The sequence below is a fragment of the Poromitra crassiceps genome (assembly GCF_964638095.1).
Source record: "Poromitra crassiceps genome assembly, chromosome: 20".
In the NCBI taxonomy this organism is placed as follows: Eukaryota; Metazoa; Chordata; class Actinopteri; order Beryciformes; family Melamphaidae; genus Poromitra; species Poromitra crassiceps.
In genome coordinates this window covers 24,867,946-24,892,554 of record NC_139637.1, presented here as the reverse complement: position 1 = coordinate 24,892,554, position 24,609 = coordinate 24,867,946, and the positions used below count along the sequence as shown (strand labels likewise).

The window sequence follows — 24,609 nt, the reverse complement described above, 5'->3', positions numbered from 1 at the left end:
GGACGAGCTTTTCTATGTCTTGACTTGTCATAACTGTGTGTGTGTGTGTGTGTGTGTGTGTGTGTGTGTGTGTGTGTGTGTGTGTGTGTGTGTGTGTGTGTGAGAGAGAGAGTGTGTGTGTGTGTGTGTGTGTGTGTGTGTGTGTGTGTGTGTGTGTGTGTGTGTCTGACAGTTTCTCTCTCTCCTCTATCTGACAGTTTCTCTCTCCCTCCTCTATCTGACACTTTCTCTCTCCCTCCTCTATCTGACAGTTTCTCTCTCTCTCCTCTATCTCACAGTTTCTCTCTCTCTCCTCTATCTGACAGTTTCTCTCTCTCTCCTCTATCTCACAGTTTCTCTCTCTCTCCTCTATCTCACAGTTTCTCTCTCTCTCCTCTATCTGACAGTTTCTCTCTCTCTCCTCTATCTCACAGTTTCTCTCTCTCTCCTCTATCTAACAGTTTCTCTCTCCCTCCTTTATCTGACAGTTTCTCTCTCTCTCCTCTATCTAACAGTTTCTCTCTCTCTCCTCTATCTGACAGTTTCTCTCTCCTCGATCTGACAGTTTCTCTCTCTCTCCTCTATCTGACAGTTTCTCTCTCTCTCCTCTATCTGACAGTTTCTCTCTCTCTCCTCTATCTGACAGTTTCTCTCTCCTCTATCTGACAGTTTCTCTCTCCCTCCTCTATCTGACACTTTCTCTCTCCCTCCTCTATCTGACAGTTTCTCTCTCTCTCCTCTATCTCACAGTTTCTCTCTCTCTCCTCTATCTGACAGTTTCTCTCTCTCTCCTCTATCTCACAGTTTCTCTCTCTCTCCTCTATCTCACAGTTTCTCTCTCTCTCCTCTATCTGACAGTTTCTCTCTCTCTCCTCTATCTGACAGTTTCTCTCTCCTCTATCTGACAGTTTCTCTCTCTCTCCTCTATCTGACAGTTTCTCCCTCCTCTATCTGACAGTTTCTCTCTCTCTCCTCTATCTGACAGTTTCTCTCTCCCTCCTCTATCTGACAGTTTCTCTCTCCCTCCTCTATCTGACAGTTTCTCTCTCCCTCCTCTATCTGACAGTTTCTCTCTCCCTCCTCTATCTGACAGTTTCTCTCTCTCTCCTCTATCTGACAGTTTCTCTCTCCCTCCTCTATCTGACAGTTTCTCTCTCTCTCCTCTATCTGACAGTTTCTCTCTCTCTCCTCTATCTGACAGTTTCTCTCTCTCTCCTCTATCTGACAGTTTCTCTCTCCTCTATCTGACAGTTTCTCTCTCCCTCCTCTATCTGACAGTTTCTCTCTCTCTCCTCTATCTGACAGTTTCTCTCTCCTCTATCTGACAGTTTCTCTCTCTCTCCTCTATCTGACAGTTTCTCTCTCTCTCCTCTATCTGACAGTTTCTCTCTCTCCTCTATCTGACAGTTTCTCTCTCCCTCCTCTATCTGACAGTTTCTCTCTCTCTCCTCTATCTGACAGTTTCTCTCTCCCTCCTCTATCTGACAGTTTCTCTCTCCCTCCTCTATCTGACAGTTTCTCTCTCCCTCCTCTATCTGACAGTTTCTCTCTCTCTCCTCTATCTGACAGTTTCTCTCTCTCTCCTCTATCTGACAGTTTCTCTCTCTCTCCTCTATCTGACAGTTTCTCTCTCACTCCTCTATCTGACAGTTTCTCTCTCTCTCCTCTATCTGACAGTTTCTCTCTCTCTCCTCTATCTGACAGTTTCTCTCTCCCTCCTCTATCTGACAGTTTCTCTCTCTCTCCTCTATCTGACAGTTTCTCTCTCTCTCCTCTATCTGACAGTTTCTCTCTCTCTGCTCTATCTGACAGTTTCTCTCTCTCTCCTCTATCTGACAGTTTCTCTCTCTCTCCTCTATCTGACAGTTTCTCTCTCCCTCCTCTATCTGACAGTTTCTCTCTCCTCTATATGACAGTTTCTCTCTCTCTCCTCTATCTGACAGTTTCTCTCTCTCTCCTCTATCTGACAGTTTCTCTCTCTCTCCTCTATCTGACAGTTTCTCTCTCTCTCCTCTATCTGACAGTTTCTCTCTCACTCCTCTATCTGACAGTTTCTCTCTCCCTCCTCTATCTGACAGTTTGTCTCTCCCTCCTCTATCTGACAGTTTCTCTCTCACTCCTCTATCTAACACAGAGACACTGAGTCACCATCAGACAAGACACCAAACCCAGGGTAGAGTTTTTCAGTGAAGGTTGAGTAGAAGGTGTGGAGGTGAGTCAGTGTGTCAGAGGAAACTGTGTAGAAGGACAGAGAGCCTGCAGGCCAGTCAAGATACACTGCGACTCTGTTAGAGCGAGAGGAGGGGAGACGTGTGTATCTGTTATTGTGACAGGCAGTGTAACTACCATCAAAGCACCTCAGACTCCAGGACTTTTCATTCCCTCCAAGCCTGCTGTCATCACCCTCTCCTCTCCTGCTGATTCCTCTGTAAGTCACTCCTATATAAACATCTCCTTTCCTCTTCAGCTCCCAATAACAGCGACCAGTCAGACCATCTCTACACAGCAGCTGATCCCAGTAGGTAAATCTCTCTGGGTGATCAGGATATGGCTGCTCCTCTCTCACCCTCGTCACCTTTCTGTTGTCTTCATACAGGAGGAGGTGTCTCTGTGCTGTGTTTGGATCCAGTGTGAGTTCACAGGCATCTGATGAGACAACAAGACTCAATACAGCAGCAGCTTCTCATCTAAAACACCTGGGCTGTGTTTCACAATAACAATCATTCTTAGTGGTTATGAAGATATTTTACAAGAGATTTTAAGAAATGGTTGATTGTAGGTTTTTACCACATTCATGTTCACATAAATAAACCTTTTGTCAAAACCTTAAAAACAGACCAAATAAAGTGTTGTGCTGCAGGAAACTGTGACAGGTTCCATTTAAAAACTAAAGACAATGAGACACAGAAACACAACAGATGAACATTGTTTGATGTGAAACACAATATTGAGCCAGACTGGAACACAAGTCACTGTTATTAAGCTGTTACCAAGTTATTCACACACACACACACACACACACACACACACACACACACACACACACACAGAGCGCGCGCGGGCACAGCTGATAGGAGATGCACAGCAGGTGCGCAGGGAGCCGAGAGACGGTACGTGCACATCTACAATGGCACGGCGGCTTGCCTGCTGAAAAAGCCGCTTTGACGCTGCATCTTGATAGGCTGTCTTGCTGTATTCTCGATTCTGATTGGTCCATTTCAACATCGCGCTGGAACCGCCCCCAGCGTTTCAGCGTTTCACTGTCGCAGACTAGAGGCGGCTTGTCTCCGAGCGGCTTCACGCTCGCGGGGCGGGACTAGGGCGGGACCTTTCGTTGAAGCTACCCAATGACAGCTCTTCTTACACATTTCCTCCCCGCACCCTCCTGTGTACAACGTTTCTACAGGCTACAGCTCCAAGCTGGAAGCTGGTTTGCACGCCCACAAAACGCTGCGACACAGCGGAAAAGCGAATTTGCCATTGTAGATGTGCACGTACCGAGAGACGCCGCACGCGACACGAGACAACGGAGCTGCAGCCACACGAGCACGAGCCACGACAGAGGAAAGACGCCAGCGTGGGAGGAGCTTTTACTGCCATCTGCAGACTAGCACGAGCTGACTGCGAGAGAGAGAGAGAGAGAGAGAGAGGGAGGGAGAGAAAGAGGTAGATAGAGAAAGAAATAGAGGGAGAGAGAGAGAGACAGAGAGAATAAGAGAGAGGGAAACAAAGAGTGAGGGGAGAAAGAGAGAGAGAAAGAACGAGGGAGAGAAAGAGATAGAGGGGGAGAGAGAGGGAGAGAAAAAGAGAGGAAGGGCAGGCAGAGAGGGAGAGAGAGAGAGACAGAGAGAAAGAGAGAGAGGGAAACAAAGAGTGAGGGGAGAAAGAGAGAGAGAGAAAGAGAGGAAGGCAGAGAGGGAGAGAAAGAGATAAAGAAAGAGAGAGGGGGAGAGAGAAAGAGAGAGGGAGATACAGAGAGACATGGTGGGAGAGTGGAGGAGTGGCTTCACGCCTCCTTCAGTGAAGTCTAGATTCATGTTGATTCATCAGTGTGTGTGTGGCTCCATGAGGAGGTGATACAGGTCCACATAACAAGCCACAGTACAGCTAACTCTAAAACCTGGCATCAGGACAACAGACTGGAGCTAAAGGGAAGAGGCTAACTCTAAAACCTGGCATCAGGACAACAGACTGGAGCTGAAGGGAAGAGGCTAACTCCAAAACCTGGCATCAGGACAACAGACTGGAGCTGAAGGGAAGAGGCTAACTCCAAAACCTGGCATCAGGACAACAGACTAGAGCTGAAGGGAAGAGGCTAACTCTAAAACCTGGCATCAGGACAACAGACTGGAGCTGAAGGGAAGAGGCTAACTCCAAAACCTGGCATCAGGACAACAGACTGGAGCTGAAGGGAAGAAGCTAACTCTAAAACCTGGCATCAGGACAACAGACTGGAGCTAAAGGGAAGAGGCTAACTCCAAAACCTGGCATCAGGACAACAGACTGGAGCTGAAGGGAAGAGGCTAACTCCAAAACCTGGCATCAGGACAACATACTGGAGCTGAAGGGAAGAGGCTAACTCCAAAACCTGGCATCAGAACAACAGACTGGAGCTGAAGGGAAGAGGCTAACTCCAAAACCTGGCATCAGGACAACAGACTGGAGCTGAAGGGAAGAGGCTAACTCCAAAACCTGGCATCAGGACAACAGACTGGAGCTGAAGGGAAGAGGCTAACTCTAAAACCTGGCATCAGGACAACAGACTGGAGCTGAAGGGAAGAGGCTAACTCTAAAACCTGGCATCAGGACAACAGACTGGAGCTAAAGGGAAGAGGCTAACTCCAAAACCTGGCATCAAGACAACAGACTGGAGCTGAAGGGAAGAGGCTAACTCCAAAACCTGGCATCAGAACAACAGACTGGAGCTAAAGGGAAGAGGCTAACTCCAAAACCTGGCATCAGGACAACAGACTGGAGCTGAAGAGAAGAGGCTAACTCTAAAACCTGGCATCAGGACAACAGACTGGAGCTGAAGAGAAGAGGCTAACTCTAAAACCTGGCATCAGGACAACAGACTGGAGCTGAAGGGAAGAGCCCTTAAAGTGGAACTGAACCTGTTCGTCACGTGCATAATGAGTCCGTTTCAGACTGAAAACATAGTTTGTCTAAGATGACAGGTTGAGAGGCGGGTCATAGTATCATGTCGATGATTTTATTTGACAATTCTGGGGACTGGATTGGGCTTTGGCCAATCATGGCAAGTTCCATCCCCAAATCGAGTGGGATTCAGCGTATTGTCGTGCTACGCGAGTGGTATCCGCGGAGTACCAGGCAGCCAGCTGCTTCGTGCGGAGGGAGCGGACAATCCGATGAATGGGTGCTGCCCTCCCGCCTGGAATCTCCGAGGGGAGACCCCTGACAACCACGCTCTCAAACGGTCTCAAGCGCGCGCCTTTTACGCTATTTCTGTAAATACGATATCCCTGGAATGCGCGTTTTAACGAGCCAGTTACATTTCTTTGCATTCTTAGAGATTATAGTTTTTGTTTGTTGTTCATGTTTCTAACAATTGGCCAAGTTAGTAGTTAGTTTATGGGATAGGAATTCTGCCAGATGACCGGCACTAGGCACCATTTTCTACTTCATTTGGAAGAGAAAATTATCCAGAAATGAAGATTTGATTGACAGCTGCATGTCGTGATATGATTGGTTGAAATGGGGTAGAAATTTGATAGTACTAGGTGATGTCAGCAAACTGTAAATTACTGAAATCTTGGAAAACGAACTTTTGATGTGAAAAAGTGTGAAAAACTAAAGAAATTAGATTGTTGTGATATCTTTTGCATACATTATTAAATAGGTGCACTGCATACCCAGGTATTTGAACTAAAAGAAAAGTCATTATTGGGTTCAGCTCGACTTTAATGACTGTTGATTCTTTCATTTGGCTTTTTGCTTTGTTTGCATCCTGTTGGTTTGATTTAGGTTGCAATGCATTTATATAATTAATTTAATTTGGCTCCTCCCTAAATCAGTGTTACATTTAGCTGGTTATTCTACCCTACTCCATATGAACTCCATACACTGAGAAAGCAAGACATTAAAGTCTGTTCTGTAATGCACTTCTTTGCCACTTGGAGGCGCCAGGAAGCAGCAAGACAGCCTGCTGTTGGAGACAAAACAGTCACTACTCTTGGCTGCAGTGGACACTGGACATTAAACTCTTATGGACGCTGGACTCTTTTAAATAGGCACGTTTTTAACTTGTATTTTAGTAATGAATCCCTTTGTTTTTTAACTTGTACTGTTGTTTGGGCCAGCACCACTCCCCTGTAAAAAACACATGTATTTTATTCTTAAAGTCACACTCCACACCCTTGAGACACATTTTAATTACCTTTATTTGTGTTCACATTTAGACAAAAAAAATCCTTGAACACAAACAATGGGACATTTCAGAATGACAAATGTATTTGAAATTACAACCCCAATTCAGAAAAAGTTGGGACGCTGTGTAGAACTTAAATAAAAACAGAATGTGATCATTTGCAAATCCTTTTCCACCTATATTCAATTGAATACAGTAGAAATATATTGAATGTTTTACCTGATCAACTTCCAGTCCAGCCTGGCTCAATATTGTGTTTCACATCATACAATGTTCATATTCTGAATTTGATGCCAGCAACACCTTTCACAAAAGTTGGAACAGAAGCAACAAAAGACTGGGAAAGTTGAGGAATGCTCAAAAACACCTGTTTGGAACATTCCACAGGTAAACAGGTTACTAGAGAGGCAAAGTGACCACCTACTTCCTGCTTCAGCACTGTACCAGAGATTTTTATACGCCATTTATTTTCCCATAGACATTTCGTAAAATGCTTATAAAAATAGTTTAACTTCATCAAACCAAACGGTTCAGCTATATTTAGAATCGGGAGAGACCATAGAACATTTCACTCTGACCAGAACTTTAAAAAACTACACAGAAAAAATATTTTCTTTAAATCCGCAATTTATTTTTACGTTTTGGTCCGAGTCAAATGTTATGTGGTCTCTCCTGTTTCTAAATATATCTGAACCGTTTGGTTTGACAAAGTCAAACTATTCTTATAAGCATTTTACGAAATGTCTATGGGAAAATAAATGGCGGATGAAAATCTCTGGTACAGTGCTGAAGCAGGAAGTAGGAGGTCAGGTCAGAATCTGGAGAAATCTCTGCTGAAACCAACATTGAATGCCCGTGACCTTTGACCCCTCAGGCGACACTGCATTAAAAACCAACATCATTCTGTCATGGATATTCCCACATGGTCTCTGGAACACTTGTGAAAAGCAGTCAGTTAACACAGTTCCTCGCTGCATCTTAATGTAAGTTAAAACTCTACCATGCAAAGTGAAGCCATATATCAACCACATCCAGAAACGTGCCCGAGCTCATCTGAGATGGACTGGTCAGACCACAGCACACTTTGCCTCAGTCATTTCACCTCCTTTTCAAATATGTTGATTAAAAGGCATGATGTCAGCCATCACCCTGATTCACAGTAGGATCAGAATGAATGGACGTCACTAGTTGAATGTGTTGCTTTGTTTTCATGAATCAAACTAAATACACACTTACATTTCTTCAGACCTGGTTTCAGCCACTGCACTCCACCATGGTCCACACTGGAGGAATGAACAAAGTCAGATCAGCACATTCTCTTTGATGATGGAAACAACATGGACATTTATTAATAACCTTCATTATGAAGGATTTCCTCTCATATCCTCCATTTAACTGTATTCCTGCATGAGCTTTGCAGTGTGACAGAGAACATGTGTGTGACTCTCAGCCTTCTAGCAGACGCTGCCTCTCCATACCTGAGTCTCCACTGTCCAGCAGAAAGCAGATTCTCTCCTGAGGCTCCTGGATGATTGTAGCTCAGGTCCAGCTCTCTCAGATGGGAGGGGTTGGAGCCCAGAGCTGAGGCCAGAGAAGCACAGCCTTCCTCTGTGAGCAGACAGCCTGACAGCCTGCACACACACACGCACACACACACACACACAAACACGCGCGCGCATGCACACACACACACGCACACACACACACACACACACACACACACACACACACACACACACACACACACACACACAAACACACACACACACAGTTGCATTTATAGTTTATATTGTTTTGCTCGTCTTTGCTGTCATGACGATTGACTTCAACATTTCATCACTTCCTCCACTGTAGTTTCACTTTGATTCAGTTGCTGAAAACAGGAGCGCTGCTTTCCAATACACACACACACCTACACACGCACACACACACACACACACACACACACACACACACACACACACACACACACACACACACACACACACACACACACACACACACACACACCTACACACCAAGGTTATTATAGGTAACGAAAACTAACAAAAAAACGAAAACTAGAATTGAAAAAACATGAAATAAACTGAAATAAAAATAAAAACTAAGCTTTACAAAAAAACGATAACTAACTGAAACGATATTGTGTGTTTACAAAACGAACTAAACTGAAATAAAATTGAAGAGAAAATGTCCTTAGTTTTAGTCTTTGTCAGTTTACAGTATTTCATACATAATAAGCCTATATTTTGAGTTGAGATTAAATCTATTTTCCTAGATCTATCATATTTTATGACCCTTTTGAATCTCACCCCTGACAAACACCCCATATTACAAAAAAAGAGGAAAGGGGCAAAAAAAGACTAAAACTAACACTGAAACTAATAAAAACTAAACTAAAACTAAGAATTTTCAAAAAATAAAAAATAAACTAAACGATCAAACCCACCTTAACAACTAATGAAAACTAAACTGAAATTGAAAACAAAAAGTAAAAACTAATAAAAATAAAAACGAATGAAAAAATCCAAAACTATTATAACCTTGCTACACACACACACATACAACAACAAATAGTTGTGACACACACACAACACACACACACACACACACACACACACACAACACGCACACACACACACACACACACACACACACACCAACAAATAGTTGTGACACACACACAACACACACACACACAACACGCACACACAACACACACACGCACGCACACACGCATGCACGCACGCACGCACGCACGCACGCACACGCACACACACACACACACACACACACACACACACACACACACACACGATGGGTCACCTTAAACAAATAGTCGTGAGACACACACACACACACACCAACAGATAGTTGTGACACACACACAAACACACACACACACACACACACACACACACACACACACGATGGGTCACTTTAAACAAATAGTTGTGAGACACACACGCACGCACGCACGCACGCACGCACGCACGCACACACACACACACACACACACACACACACACACACACACACACACACACCTACACACACACACACACACACACACACACACACACACACACACACACACACACACACACACACACACACACACACACACACACACACACTCTCTCCAACAGATAGTTGTGACTTGTGACTGAACAATTTTCATCTTTCATAGCCCCGGTTCACCACTAGATGGCTCCACTGAACTGTTCATGACCCGGACCTCTTGCTGAGTTTCTGTCTCTGCACTTCAGTCCACTCAGCTGTGCTGCTGGTTTCTGCTGCGTTTGTGCATTAAGGTCATATTTAGAAGGAGGAGAAGCAGCTTTCACTGCTTTCTTTTGTTATTCTTATTCAAAGATCATATAAGGCTACAGAGCAAAAACAAAACAAAGAGAGACTGAAAAACTATTTAACTCCCGCTTGTTTGTTTGATTTATTGTTACCTCCTCTAAGGGAATTGGACTGGGTTTTGTTTTCACCCTGTTCTGTTCCGTCTGTTTGTCTGTTAGCAGCATAACTCCAAAAAGTATTAATGCATTTGCATGAAAACTTATGGAAAGATTGGTTATGGGATGATGCAGTAATTTAGTTAACTTTTCACACTGATTGGTGAGGCATTAAAAAGGCAAACACGTCTGAACAGATTCACCTAACACCATCAAACTTCATGGCCAATCAGCAGACAGAAGAAGAGACAAACCCTCCACTATTTCTGTTTTTTGTAACCTTTATTTATACAGGGGGAGTCTCACTGAGAGCAATGCTCTCTTTTTCAGGAGCGCCCTGTTCACATTCACATCTGGAAGCTGACCAGTACACATGCTGTTTAAATAGTTTGCTTATAGTGATCAATACTCTGCTTACAGTGATCATTTTGGGCCTTGTCACAACTGAGAACAATGGAAAAAAAATTAAAAGAGTAATTTTATTTTTTGCTTACAAACTGCCAACAATAGCAGCAATACTTGGTGCATGTGTGTCTGTATATGGAGAGATTGTGGTGTGTGTCTGTCAGTCTGTCTGTCTGTCTGTCTGGATGTCTCTCTGTCTGTCTGTCTGTCTGTCTGTCTGTCTGTCTGTCTGTCTGTCCGTGGAGTAATAGCGGCGTCTCTGTCTGTCTATGTGAGACCGCTTGAAACAGCTGGAGCAGTGGTGTAGTGGTCCCTGGAGAAGTGGGTAGACTGTAGGGGTGTCACGATACACTCAGTTCACGATACGATACGTATCACGATACTGGGTTCACGATAACGATACGATACGATACGATTTTAACAATATTTTTTTAAACTTGAATAATGACAATATATGACTGGAAAAGTAGTATTTTATTTGAAATGCACAAATACAAAACATGCTGTTGTGGGAAATTCTTATTACAATAACAACTAGAAAAAACATGAGATTGGAGATAAGGCTTATCTTGAAATAGCATGAGTTACACCGTCACTTAGATTTACTTTGAACTAAAAGGTTTCTCAGCAGTATAAATTCTCATTATGCATCTTCAGTTTTTCTTCAAACTCAAACAACAAGACTTTTCTTAATCTATTTTTTATGCATCTTCAGTTTTTCCTGTCAAGTAAACAGTTTTGCCTTTTTTTTTTTTTTTTTTTTCTTTTCTCCGCGATATGAGATTTCATCTCAACGATACATATCGTGATGTTTTACTATCGCGAAATTTCGTGGGACGATATATTGTGACACCCCTAGTAGACTGCAATTTACGCCCCCCCGGCCGCTTTTTTATATAGCGTTATATTATATATTTATAAAACGGCTCTCTCAAATCAAGCAATCTGATTGGTTCACAGCCATTGTATAAATCCAGTAACCCACTCCAATAACCCATGGCCATGGGTTATTGAGTTGCCATGGCAACTCTCTTACTAAAAGGCTTTGGTTACCTCAAATGACAATGTAGAAAAAACAAATGGCGGAGACAGCTGTCAGATCCTTGTGAATCGATCTTCGCTTATAGCTTTACTAATACTTCGCAGAAAATTATATTTTGTACAAGAATAGATGCGGGCTAATGTCTTAACCCCGCATTTAACCCCGTAACGTTAGTTGGTGTCGGGCTTTGCAGAAAAGCTCTCAGCTTCTCAGCAAGCGCTGAGAATGCAGCGCTGCGCTCGAGCTGCGTGTCGGGCTTTCCAGAAAGCTCTCAGCTTCTCAGCAAGCGCCAGGATTGGCCAATGTCAACTTCAGTCTCCAGAACGATCCAATCAAATCACCCGCACATTCTTGCGGTCCCGCCTTACAGTAGTGTTTCAACTGACTCTATCAGAATGACATGCCAGTCGGACTTATAGTATTATTATTATTATTATATTATCATACTTGGAAACCGTTTTATAAAAGCAATATAGCACTCGAGCAGCATGTGTTGTGGCATATATCCCGCTGCTAGCTGATAACAGCTGAGCAGCGGGATATATTTGCCACAACACACTGGCTCTCATGCTATATTGCTTAAATATATATACAGTATATATATATATATATATATATATATATATATATTTTTTTTTTTTTTTTTTTTTTTTAGTCATTTATTGGCGTTGATGTATACCGCTAATGTAGACTCTGTTTATATCTGTGGTGACTTGAATAGTCGTATTGCAAGCCTGAGAGATGATGTTGATGCAGATGATATTTCTCCTAGAGTTGCATTAGACACGGGTGTAAATAAACATGGCTGACCTTTATTGAATTTCTGAAGCATTCTAAATGTTGTGTACTCAATGGGAGGTTAAACACTGAAAATGATCATTTTACCTCCATCTCTATAAGATGTAAAGCTGTTGTAGACTACATTGTGACACCACATGTTGATCTGGAAAGTTGCCTTGAATTTACTGTTCACACACCCCTTGAGCTTGTTGAAAGAGTTGGAAATGAAGGTATTAATCTGATTGATGACCGTAGGTGACTTCCTGACCACTCAGTGCTGTGTTTACGATTCCAAGCAGGAATATTTTGTAAAAATGAGAACACTGTAGGCACACAACAACAAGCAAAAAGATGTAATAGAAATGTTCCTGTTAATTTTCTCTCTTCTGAGATATGCCATAAGGCTCTGTGTGAGGTTATAGATCAACTGCAAAATGGCCTGAAAACTCAAGATAATGTAGATCATTGTTATGGTCGTTTGTGTGACCTTCTGTATAAGGAAATGGATAAATGCTGTGTTGTTAAAAGGGATGCTGGGAAGAAGTATTACAGAGTAAAACGACCATACTGGAATAATGAATTAAATGGGTTATGGCTTAATTTGCACTCAGCGGAAAAAATAGTTCTGAAGTGTAAGGACCAGGGCGAGAGAAGGAAATTACAGAATGAATTTATTTATTTATTTATTTATTTATTTATTTATTTCAGGGACAGTGCAACATTAATGAACATTTTCATGTAAATGTGCCGGATTATAGCCTTAGCTAATTTCCATCCGCAGTCCCTCGACAGGTGAGGTACAGAAAAGTTTAAAAGAAGAAATAAGAAAATTAGTGCATACGTAGGGCAATCATAGACATACAGCAATGTAAATGACACATACATACACATAGGGTAAACACAAACAACACAACACAAATGAAACAAAAACAGGGAACATTAGGGATATTAACCAAGGTGGACACAGGACTTTCAAGGACATACAAAAACAACACATAAAACAAAAAGGTTTAAATGTGATCGCAGGTTTGATTTGATCTGAGCCATGACTTTAACAGCCCCTTAAAGGTGTGAAAGCTGCTACTCTCTCTGACTGACAGTGGTAGGCTATTCCATAGTTTGCTGCCCCCATAGGACAAAAAATTTTGTCCGATAGAGGACCGTCTCAGAGGTAGTTCACAGTCGCCTCTCGACGAGCTTCGCGTGCTGTTCTGGGTAGCTCTCCGTTTGATAAAGCATTCTAAAGGAGGTGGTGCTAGCCCATGAAGAACCTTATAAATCATACAAGCAATTTTAAATTTTCTATAATTGTCGAAGCTGAGGAGCTTAAACTTTAGAAGTATATTGCAATGGTGGTAAGATATAGGTTTCTTATCCAAAATAAACATTAAACATTGCCAATCAAATTTTGACAGAAGGCTAAGGTTCTTCAAGAGACGTTTCAAGAGAGGACAAACACTCGGGTTAGAACAATTACAGATTCATAATCCACAGCAATTTTGGAGGGAAGTGAATAAGTTGGGGCCCAAAAAGAATAAACTGATTCCAATGGAGATCCTGCTGGATAAATCATCATCATGGTGAATCATCATTTGACACTGACCAGATATTAAAGAAGTGGGAGATAGATTATAGTAATTTGTATGCATTTAGTAGTCCTCCTATATTTAATGGTCAATTTCTAAATGAAAGCTGTAAACTAAAATGTGATCTTGAAAGCCAGATGAGTAATGCAGCATACTGCTCAAATCATATGCTGAATTGTGACATCACTTTAGAAGAGGTGCAGAGGGTAGTAGATAGAGCTAAGCTAAATAAGGCTGTGGGTGTTGAGGACCTCTCTAATGAGGTTCTTAAGACTCCTGCTATGTTGAATATGTTACATTGTCTATGTTAAACATGTTTTCAGAATGGTATTATTCCATCCATGTGGAATAAATCCATAATCAAACCCATCCCTAAATCTGCAAAAGCCGACCCACGAGTTCCATTGAATTACAGAGGAATCAGTTTGATTAGTAGCGTTTATAAATAGTTTTCTGGAGTCCTTAATAATAGACTGAATAACTATTTAGAGTCTCAAGGTATGTTGGTGGATGAGCAAAATGGTTTTAGGAAAAACAGGGCATTTATCTTCACATACCTAGGAGTAACAATAGACCACCTGCTGTCATGGAAAGACCACGTAGACTCTCTGTGTAAAAAAACGAAGCAAAGACTATACTTTCTTCGCCGATTAAGATATTTTGGTGCTAGTAAACAGATTCTTCTATTATTTTTTACCTCAGTGATTATGAGTGTTTTACAGTACTGCAGTACCACCTGGTATGGATGCCTGTCTGTTACCTTAAAATCACAACTACTTAGACAGATGAATATTTGTTCAAAAATTGTAGGTAAACCACTGCATAGTCTATTTGAGTCTACATATGTCAACAGTGTATTGAGGTTAGCCAGAAATATTGCCTCAAACACTAATCATGTGTTACATGAAGAATATGAACTCCTGCCCTCTATCTCCTGCCAGAGGCTCTGGCAGGAGATACTTAATCCCAACTTTCAAGAAGGTCAGACTAAGAAAGTCCTTTATACATCAGTCGATCCTGAGGCTTAATCAAGAACATGGCCGAGGGTCAGTGGAGCAGTGACCAGTGCTCTCTGTGTGCTGTATGTGTGTATGTATCTTTGTATTTTTGGTTTTGTTCTCTTTGTCATGTGTTTGTGTGTGGGACTGCCGCTGTCTTGCAAGACAAATTTCAGTGTGAACTGACAATAAAGTATATCGTATCGTATCGTATCGTATCGTATCGATCATATTTATGCCATCTCCTCTGTGGTGAGAGCTAGACTACAAGAAGGTAAAAACACATTTGTTTGTTTTGTTGATTTCAAGAAAGCTTTTGATTGGATACATAGAGATCTTTTGCAATATAAATTAATTTCTGCCGGTATTGATGGTACATTTTATACTGCTATCAAAGCATTGTACAATAATCCAGTTGCTTGTCTGCAGTTAAATCATTTTAGAACTGGCTGGTTTCCTACTCCATTTGGAGTGAAGCAAGGAGACGTGCTCTCCCCTACTTTATTCACTTTTTTTATTAATGATTTAGCTCAAGAAATCAAGGCCAACTTAGGTATACCAATTGACAATAACTTTAGTATTTTGTTGTACGCGGACGATATTGTTTTGATTGCTGAGAAAGAGGTTAATTTACAAAGAATGTTGAATATTATGAGCACATGGTGCAGTAAATGGAGACTTGCCATCAACAGTGAAAAAACTCAGATTATACATTTTAGGAAAAAATGTGTACATCAGCAGAGTGATTATGTATTTAAGTTTGGTTCAATGCCTTTAATGTACATTTCCTCTTATAAATATCTTGGTTTTGTTTTCAATGAAAACATGAGCTTTTCAGAAGGAAGAAAAGTACTGGCAGAGTCCGCAGGAAGAGCGTTAGGCTCTGTGATGAGTAAAATGAAACCATGTCCTGACCTAGGCTTCTCAACATTTTCTAAACTTTATGATTCAATGGTTGGCTCCATTTGATTTGATGTTGCAGGAGTGTGGGGTTTTGAGGATGCTCCTGACTGTAATACTATCAGAGTCCAGCCATGAGATGCTTTCTTGGAGTGCATAAATATACTGTGAAGGTGGCTGTTGAAGGGGATATGGGATTGGAGTCATGTCTTGTTAAGCAGAGAGGTGAAATGGCTCGTTTGTGGAACCGCCTTGTCCAGTTGCCAGAGGATAGGGTGACCAAAAAGATCTTTAATTGGGACACAGCACACAGTTATCCTTGGTCAAGAGAGGTATCTGCAATATTTTCATTTTGTGATTTACATATGATTTTTATGAATAATCTACAGTGTAATGTAAGTACAGTCAAACAACAACTGTTTCAGATCTAAAAGGAACAAGGGATGGAGGAGATTTGGAAGAAACCAAAGCTCAGAAATTATGTCCACATTAAAGAAGATTATTTTACTGAACCATATATAATGTAAAATCTAAAAGGTCCCAGAGGTCCCTATGTGCTCAGTTAAGAACTGGTACCCTACCACTGGCAATTGAGGTAGGTAGATATAAATGTATTTCTGAAGAGTTGCATTTGTGTGTTTTTTGTGATCTTGGTGTTGTGGAGGATGAATTTCATTATGTGTTTCATTGTCCCAATGATTTGAGGAATCCTTTATTTGAGAAGATCCAGTTGAAGAATCCTGATCTGTTTTGACTGTCAGAATGTTATGTTGAATTGGCTTTTTGATAAGGACATTTTTGTTTTAGCCAGATTTATAGAAAATGCTTGGCGACTAAGACAGGGAACATTGTACCCAGTATAATTGTATCTGGAAATTGAATGTTTCAGTGAAATGCCCTTTCTTTTCTTGATTCTGTAAGGTATTATGATTTGTTGTGAGGCCATCTTGGTTATTGTAAATATGATATAGTGTCTTGTAAGCCCATATGGGCTGGGCACCCAGGTGCATGACATTTAAATAAAAATATCAATCAATCAATCAATCAATCAATCAATCAATCAATTAATCTATCAATCAATCAATCAATCAATCAATCAATATATAGCCTACTTAACTATACTTACTACTCTCAACTACTTTTGCTGGGCAGTCATTATTGGTGTCTACAAAAACAACATTTTGATTGAATTATAGGCAACAATGTAATGAGAACAATTAGGCTACCATAACCTGAACATTAAGCTACTGAATTTAGTTCACTGATACACAAATTTCAAACCAACTCACTAAGTTAATTTGAATCAAAGTAGCTGCCAATATAATGGAAGCATTCAAGTAATTGAGGGATACATTATTATGAAAAGCAGGCTAAATTGCGCCCCCCAATGTGTGACTGTTTGTGACTGTTTTGTTTGTCTGAAATATAACTTGTTACTGTATGTGACTGTTTCACAGTCTGCCAATATACCTGCGTCTACCCTCCACTACACCACTGAGCTGGAGACCTAACTTACTGTATGGATTTTTAATCTCAATAACATTCACTCAGGTATTTTCACTGACATTAATGTGCATATTAGTCCATGGGCCAGGGCTGAAATTTTGACATATCGGTACCACCTGAGGTGACCGCACGATTTTGTTATTTTTGTCTTCCTACATGTCTCTAGTTTATATTTTGGTATGATAACCCTTCCGATTTGGAAGCTTAAGGATAGTTATCACTCTGTAAACAAACCTACCCCCAAAAAATGACAAAACCCTGATTTCATCATATCTCCTGAACCACACATGATAACGCAGAAAATGTGATGTCTACCCCTATGTTTTCATGGTCAGGGATTACAATGACACCCTATACAACATCATAAACTGTTCACATGAATAGTTAATGGTGAATTCAGTGGTGTTTTGGTGAATTCAGTGGTGTTTTGAGAAGGATACAATGCAATTAGTCCATGGGCCAATGGTGAAATCGGTACCACCTAAGGGGACTGCGCAATTTTTGTATTTTTGTCTTCCTACATGTCTCTAGTTTATATTTTGGTATGATAACCCTGCCAATCTGGTAGCTTATTGATAGTTATCACTCTGTAAAAAACCTTCTCCCATATAAATGACAAAACCCTGATTTCTGTGTATTAGTCCAGATGATATGTGAAAATCATGTTCACTTTTTCATAAAAGCATGAAACTTGGTACGCTTATAGTTTGGGGCCCCGTAAATCTTCAGAAATGAAGCCATCACAAAAATGCCTTGTGGTGGCCATTTTAATTCCGCCATAAGTGAATTATGTAGTTTGCATCATATCTCCTGAACCACACATGATAACACAGAAAAGGTGATGTCCTATGTTTTCATGGTCAAGGATTACAATGATACCATATAGAACATCATAAACTGTTAAAGTGAGTAATTAATGGTGAATTTAATGATGTGAGAAGGAAATAACAGTTTCTGATAACTGATGCTATAACCTCAATTCCATGACCACTCTCTGGCTAACATTTTTTGATGAGTAATTTGACTTCTATGGGCCTTTTGTTAAAATAGCCCCCAGGCCCCTCCCAAACATCCTGCGACTTTCTGCCAGACGGCCAAATCCAAGATGGCCACTGGTACAATCTTGAAAAATTTACTTTTGAACCAGAGCACCTAGAATAATGTATGAAGACACTTTTCGGTGTAAGTCAACCACAAATAATCTGATTCTGACATCAGTTTAACATTCTGACATCATTTTGACCCAGAATTCCAAGATGGCTGCCATCCAGTAGCGTGAAAATGTAACTTTTGAATGGCAACATATACGTATGTGGTGTTTGGGGTTTACCATTTTTAGAGTAAGGACGGAGATTATCAATGGTGAATTATAGCTATTTTAATTGCAAATCCATGCCTACCAAACATGGTTTAGTAATGACAATTATTGTGTTTTGAGGGTAATTTCATAATTATGTTAGTCTCGCTGGCCAGCCTCCCCTCCCTACCGGGAGAGGAGTCTGGCGCCACGGAAACAGGCAACTGGGATAAGCCCTCCCCTGCTCTACAGCTGCTCCCCATTGGAGCGACTGTTTCAGTGGCTGCCGGATGTCTGCTCCTGGCTTATTACAAACTCTGTCATTGGCTCCGACCATGTCAATCAGAGCAGCTTCCGCTCCCTCCTCCCTGTGTGTCGCTGTAAATAGTGCCCTGCCGCCGCAGTAAAAACAACAACGCTAACTAGCTAGCAAGCTAACGGCAGAAACCGACACGCTAGCTCGTGGCTACACGCTGAAAAGGGCAAGTTGGATTGTTGGAAACTATTTTCCAAGGGCACTGCCGCTAAGCGCTGCCCATCGCAATCCCACTATGGAGACCTGCGTGGGAGGGGAGGCTGGCCAGCGAGACTATGGGATAGGTGAAGGTGAATAGCCTATGTCCATTGTCCAACAAGTTTTCTCAATTCATTTCCCTCTTTGCGATGTGATAAAAGTTTCTCAGTGAGTTATAGTTGATTGCCTCACTGAATTATCTGCTAATATCCAATTTTAGCAGCAGAATTTGATGTCCTGGCGTGGCACGTCCGTGTGTAATGACATATCCAAAATGAATTTTACTCTGCGCTGCGCTGCACAGCATAGAGATTATGGTGCGCTCAAGCGCAGCGGAGTATTTAGCGCGTAAGAGGTGCTTTTTGTTAGCGCATAAGAGATGCTGCCCAGTATTCTGCGCAGAAACGCGCAAAAGAGAAAAGTCTTTTCCCCACAGAGAGGTGGCGATATCGTCGCAAAACTGTTGAGGCGTGAAGCCTTCTGGATTCACACATTAAATACGGTGGAGCCTAATGGACTTAATGATGAGCTCAGCCTCTCCTGCTTCCTCTAAATGTACTGATATTTTGTGTTCTTGTGTTTCTAAAAATATGTAAAGATATGTAATGATATGCTTCTATTATGCATTGATTATTTTATGCATTGATCCTCTATCTTCCCTCCCCCCCACCCTCCTTCCTAAGTGCTGTCACAGGATTGGCTTATTGATTGACCACCCCCCATCGCGTCTAACCAATTGTAAACTGCCTTGTGTACTGGGGAGGTATATTTAAACTGCTGTCATTCTGTCATTCTTGTTTAACCCTGATGAAGACGCGTTGCGTCGAAACGTTGGTGCACTTAGCCTATTAAAAAGAAACCTTCTCACCAGTGACCGTGTGCTCCAGATTCTTCCTTTTCTGTGATTATCTTCCTGTTCTGAGAAGCACCGTCCTCCCTCTGCGGGGGAGCTGAAGCGCAAGAGATTCCCTTCTTCCCTACATCACTCTCGTTGACATGGGCATGATCTAGAGGATGGCAACTCCATCAGCAAGAGATCGGCAGACATAAGATGGCACCCCATACAAGTGGTCGGACTATGTCCACAAGGTGTCATCCATCATCCTTGCCCGCCATGGTGATGTTGACATATCATCTATGTGATCGACCGGTATGACACAGCATACTTGGCTAAAGATGATGAGCGGAATCTGATGATTCAGAATCTATAGCTACAGCTAATAAAAAGAGCTTATTTTAGTTATCTTGTCATACATTCATTAAATATTTTAATGCAATAAATCCTGGGGGTAGTTGGTACAGCAGTACCAAGGTAAAATGGGTGTTGACATTAACATCTTTTCAGTGAACATAATTCTGAAATGACTCCCAAAACATCCACCATTGTTAATCTCCTTCCTTGTGGTAAACCCCAAACACACAGTATACCTTCCCATTCAAAAGTTACATTTCCACAATACTGGATGGCAGCCATCTTGGAATTCTGGGTCAAAACTATGCCATAATGTCAAACTGATGTCAGAATCGGATTCCTCGTGGTTGACTTACACCGAAAAGTGTCTTCATACATTATTCTATGTGCTCTGGGTCAAAAGTCAATTTTTTAACATGGCGCCAGTGGCCATCTTGGATTTGGCCATCTGGCAAGGAAAATCCCAGGATCTTTAGGAGGGACCTGGGCGCTATTTTAACAAAAGGTCTATATAAGTCAAATCACTCATCAAAACATCTTAGCCAGAGAATGGTCATGGCTTTGAAGTTATAGCATCGGTTATCAGATACTGTCATTTCCTTCTCACAACGTCATCAAATTCACCATTGATTAGTCACTTTAACAGTTTATGATGTTCTATATGGTATCATTGTAATCCTTGACCATGAAAACGTTAGGATAGACATCTCCTTTTCAGTGTTAGCATGTGTGGTTCAGGAGATATGATGCAAACTACATAATTTGCTTATGGCAGAATTAAAATGGCCGCCACAAGGCATTTTTGCGATGGCTCAATTTCTGAAACTGTACAGGGCCCCAAACTATAAGCGTACCAAGTTTCATGCTTTTACGAAAAAGGGAACATCATTTTCACATATCATCTGGACTAATACACAGAAATCAGGGTTTTGTCATTTATATGGGGGTAGGTTTGTTTACAGAGTGATAACTATCCTTAAGCTACCAAATCGGCAGGGTTATCATACCAAAATATAAACTAGAGACATGTAGGAAGACAAAAATAACAAAATCGTGCGGTCACCTCAGGTGGTACCGATTTTTGCCTTGGCCCATGGACTATATAGGCTAATGCAGAATTTAATGTGTCTGTTGAACAGTTATCCTGACCTGAGAGTTTCCAGTCTGCAGTGTGGACTCTCCAGTCCGGCAGAGAGAAGCTTCACGCCTGGATCATGCAAGTCGTTGTTACTCAGGTCCAGATCTTTCAGACTAGAGGACTGGGAGCTGAGAACTGAGGCCAGAGCTTCACAGCTTCTCTCTGACAGCTGACAGCCACTCAGCCTGAAGAGGAATTAGTGATGTAACGTTAAATACGTTAAACGTTAAATATGTATTTTCTATCCTGTTTTAAAGATCACATCATATATTGCATCTATCCAGTTTGCTATGCACTTACACAGATTTATTGGAGGCTTTGACCACTGGCAGCAGCTTCAGAAGAGCCTCCTCTGAAGCAGAGTATTTCTTCAGGTCAAACACCTCCAGGTCTTTTTCTGATGACAATAAGATGAAGACCAGAGCCGACCACTGAGCAGGGTCGAGTCTGCCTGTCGAGACGTCTCCTGATCTCATGTAATCTTGGATCTTCTCCACTAGAGAATGGTCATTCAGTTCATTCAGGCAGTGGAACAGATTGATGCTTCTCTCTGCAGAAGGAACGTCCCTGATCTTCTCCTTGATGTACTGGACTGTTTTCTGATTGGTCTGTGAGGTACTTCCTCTCTGTGTCAGCAGGCCTTGCAGGAGTCTCTGATTCGTCTGCAGTGAAAGACCCAGGAGGAAGCGGAGGAACAAGTCCAGGTGTCCATTTGGGCTCTGTAAGGCCTTGTCCACAGCCCTCTGGCAGAGGTGAATTACCTGAGATTTGTCTCTGGAGGTTGATTGTGGTTCTGACAGCAGATTGACACCAGAGTCGATGAATGAGGCGATGACATAAACAGCAGCCAGAAACTCCTGAATGCTCAGATGTACAAAGCAGAAGACCTGGTCCTGGTACAGCCCACACTCCTCTTTAAAGATCTGTGTGAAAACGCCTGAGTACACCGAAGCTGTTATGATATCAATGCCACACTTTGTCAGGTCGGCTTCATAGAAGATCAGGTTGCCTTTCTCCAGCTGCTCAAAAGCCAGTTTTCCCAGGGAGAGAATCATCTGCCTGCTCTCTGTCGTCCAGTGTGGATCTGTCTCAGTTCTGCCATAATACTTGACCTTCTGTAGTTTGGACTGAACAACCAGGAAGTGGATGTACATCTCAGTCAGCGTCTTGGGCAGGTCTTCTCTCTTGCTGGTTTTCAACAAAGACTCCAGAACATTTGCAGAGATCCAGCAGAAGACCGGGATGTGGCACATGATGTGGAGGCTTCGTGAAGTCTTGATGTGGGAGATGATTCTGCTGGCTTGCTTCTCATCTCTGAATCTTTTCTTGAAGTACTCTTCCTTCTGTGGGTCAGTGAACCCTCTCACCTCTGTCACCATGTCAACGCACTCAGCAGGGATCTGATTGGCTGCTGCAGGTCGTGTCGTCATCCATAGGCGAGCTTTGGGGAGCAGTTTCCCCCTGATGAGGTTTGTCAGCAGCACCTCCACTGAGGCTGACTCTGTAACATCAGTCAGGATCTCGTAGTTCTTGAAGTCTAGAGGAAGTCGACACTCATCCAGACCGTCAAAGATGAACACAACCTGGTACTTGTCAAACCTGCAAATTCTTGCTTTTTTGGTCTCAGGGAAGAAGCGATGAAGAAGTTCCACCAAGCTGTACTTTTTCCCTTTCAGCAGATTCAGCTCTCGGAAAGTGAATGGAAATGTGAACTGTATATCCTGGTTGGCTTTGTCTTCAGCCCAGTCAAGAGTGAACTTTTGTGTTAAGACTGTTTTCCCAATGCCAGCCACTCCCTTTGTCATCAATGTTCTGGTTGGTTCATCTCTTCCAGGTAAGGGTTTAAAGATGTCTTCACATTTGATTGGTGTTTCTGGTCTCGCTGGTTTCCTGGATGCTGCTTCAATCTGTCTGACCTCATGTTCATCATTGACCTCTCCACTCCCTCCCTCTGTGAGGTAATGCTCTGTGTACATCTGATTCAGAGGAGTTGGGTTTCCTGCTTTAGCAATCCCTTCAAACACACGCTGAAACCTCTCCTTCAGATTACATTTGAGTTCACGTTGGCCAGGAAGAGTTTCTGAAATAACAAACAACAAATAACATGAAAGAGTGAACATTTCCTGGTAAATGTATGTCTTCAAAAAATGAATAAAAACAGCTCGCAGGGCTCCATTTACAGTGATTTATTAGCAGCAAAAGATTAAAGTCAAGTGACATTTCCAGCATCAAGCTCTTCATCAGACTGATGAAGAGCTTGCGTCTATGGCAGAGAATTAGTTCATCTTGAACTGATTTGGTCTCGTTTGACAAATATTTAGATGTATATATTTAAATCAACCCGCTCTCACTCCCAGTACATCAAAATGTGCTGATTTGTCACGGCCCCTTGACGTCATTATTGCGAGTGAGAAAGATACCTTCACATCGTAATATGCAGAAGAAGAACCACCGGACCGTCTGGAGGTCACCTCGTGGACACCCCCAGTGGTCTTGAATGTAATAACAGTCTGAGGCTTAAGTAGGTCAAAGTCTAGGGAGAAGTGCTTGGAGAGGTTGTTTTTGTTGCCTAAACTTAAGGTTATTGTACTTCCCTAAACCCAACCAAGTTATTGTGCTTGCCTAAATTTACCCTGGATTCGAGCCGTGGCTCCTGTGAAATGTTGCTGGCCCGCTGGTAGCCACAGTAGCCGGTAGCCACAGTAGCCGGTAGCCGTGTCCAGTTGCAGCCGGTCGCGGCCGACCTCCTCGACCAAATAAGCAGGAAGAGAGAGTCAGGGCTCGGCTCTCTTCCTGGTTATTTTGCTGAGCAGGGCGATAAAGAAACAAGGAGAGCTGGTGTCTGTGCTGGAGGAACGTACGCACCCAAATATGACGTGAAAGGTAGCATTTCACCTCGGCAATAATGACATTGAGGGGCGTGTGACAAATTGATGTAATTTGACGCACTGGTAATGAGAACCTGTTGATTTAAATCCATCTCTTATTTTCCACCATGTCCCATCTCCATCATGTTAAAGCTGTTGAAAGCCTCTTACTGTGCTGCAGAGACTCAGCCAGCTCCTCCTGCTTCATGCTCCTCAGGAAGAGCAGTGTGATGTTTAGAAAATCCTCTCTGCTGCTCCTCCTCTGCTCTTCCTCCTCACCATCCACCTCCTCCTCATCCTCCCTCTGACTCTCTGAGCATTCTGGCTCATCTGAACTCAGAACCCTCTGGAAACTTCTCAGCTCCTTCTTCACAAAGGTGATGATGTTCTCCTCAAGCAACTGGAACAGAATCATATGAATTAAACTTTCTTACTAAAATCATGGAACACAACATCAGATCCATCATAGACTGAAAGCCCGCTGGGCTAAAGAGTGCAGCATGGAGACATCTTGGTTTTGTATTCGACTCTTTGATGAAGTTAAATGTGTTTT

General features: G+C 42.2%; 1 protein-coding gene across 1 annotated transcript; it reads right to left on the bottom strand.

Moving 5' to 3' along the window:
• Positions 1-1,639: 1,639 nt before the first annotated feature.
• Positions 1,640-24,330, bottom strand: LOC310795138 (NLR family CARD domain-containing protein 3-like). Its single transcript, XM_083657180.1, has 6 exons — positions 24,228-24,330; positions 21,490-23,269; positions 21,201-21,374; positions 7,846-7,998; positions 7,604-7,650; positions 1,640-2,625 (listed from the first exon to the last, which is right to left on the bottom strand). The coding sequence occupies exons 1-6, from the start codon at positions 24,262-24,264 to the stop codon at positions 2,105-2,107; spliced, it is 2,712 nt and encodes a 903-aa protein (XP_083513306.1). The 5' UTR covers positions 24,265-24,330; the 3' UTR covers positions 1,640-2,104.
• Between the last annotated feature and the right edge of the window lie 279 nt (positions 24,331-24,609).

Coding starts and splice junctions, on each gene's coding strand:
- LOC310795138 (XM_083657180.1), bottom strand. CDS start 24,264: ATGAAGCAGGAGGAGCTGGCTGAGTCTCTGCAGCACA. Junction 23,270..24,227: donor GGCTGAGTCTCTGCAGCACA/GTAAGAGGCTTT, acceptor TTGTTATTTCAG/AAACTCTTCCTGGCCAACGT. Junction 2,626..7,603: donor GAAACCAGGTCTGAAGAAAT/GTAAGTGTGTAT, acceptor TTGTCTCATCAG/ATGCCTGTGAACTCACACTG.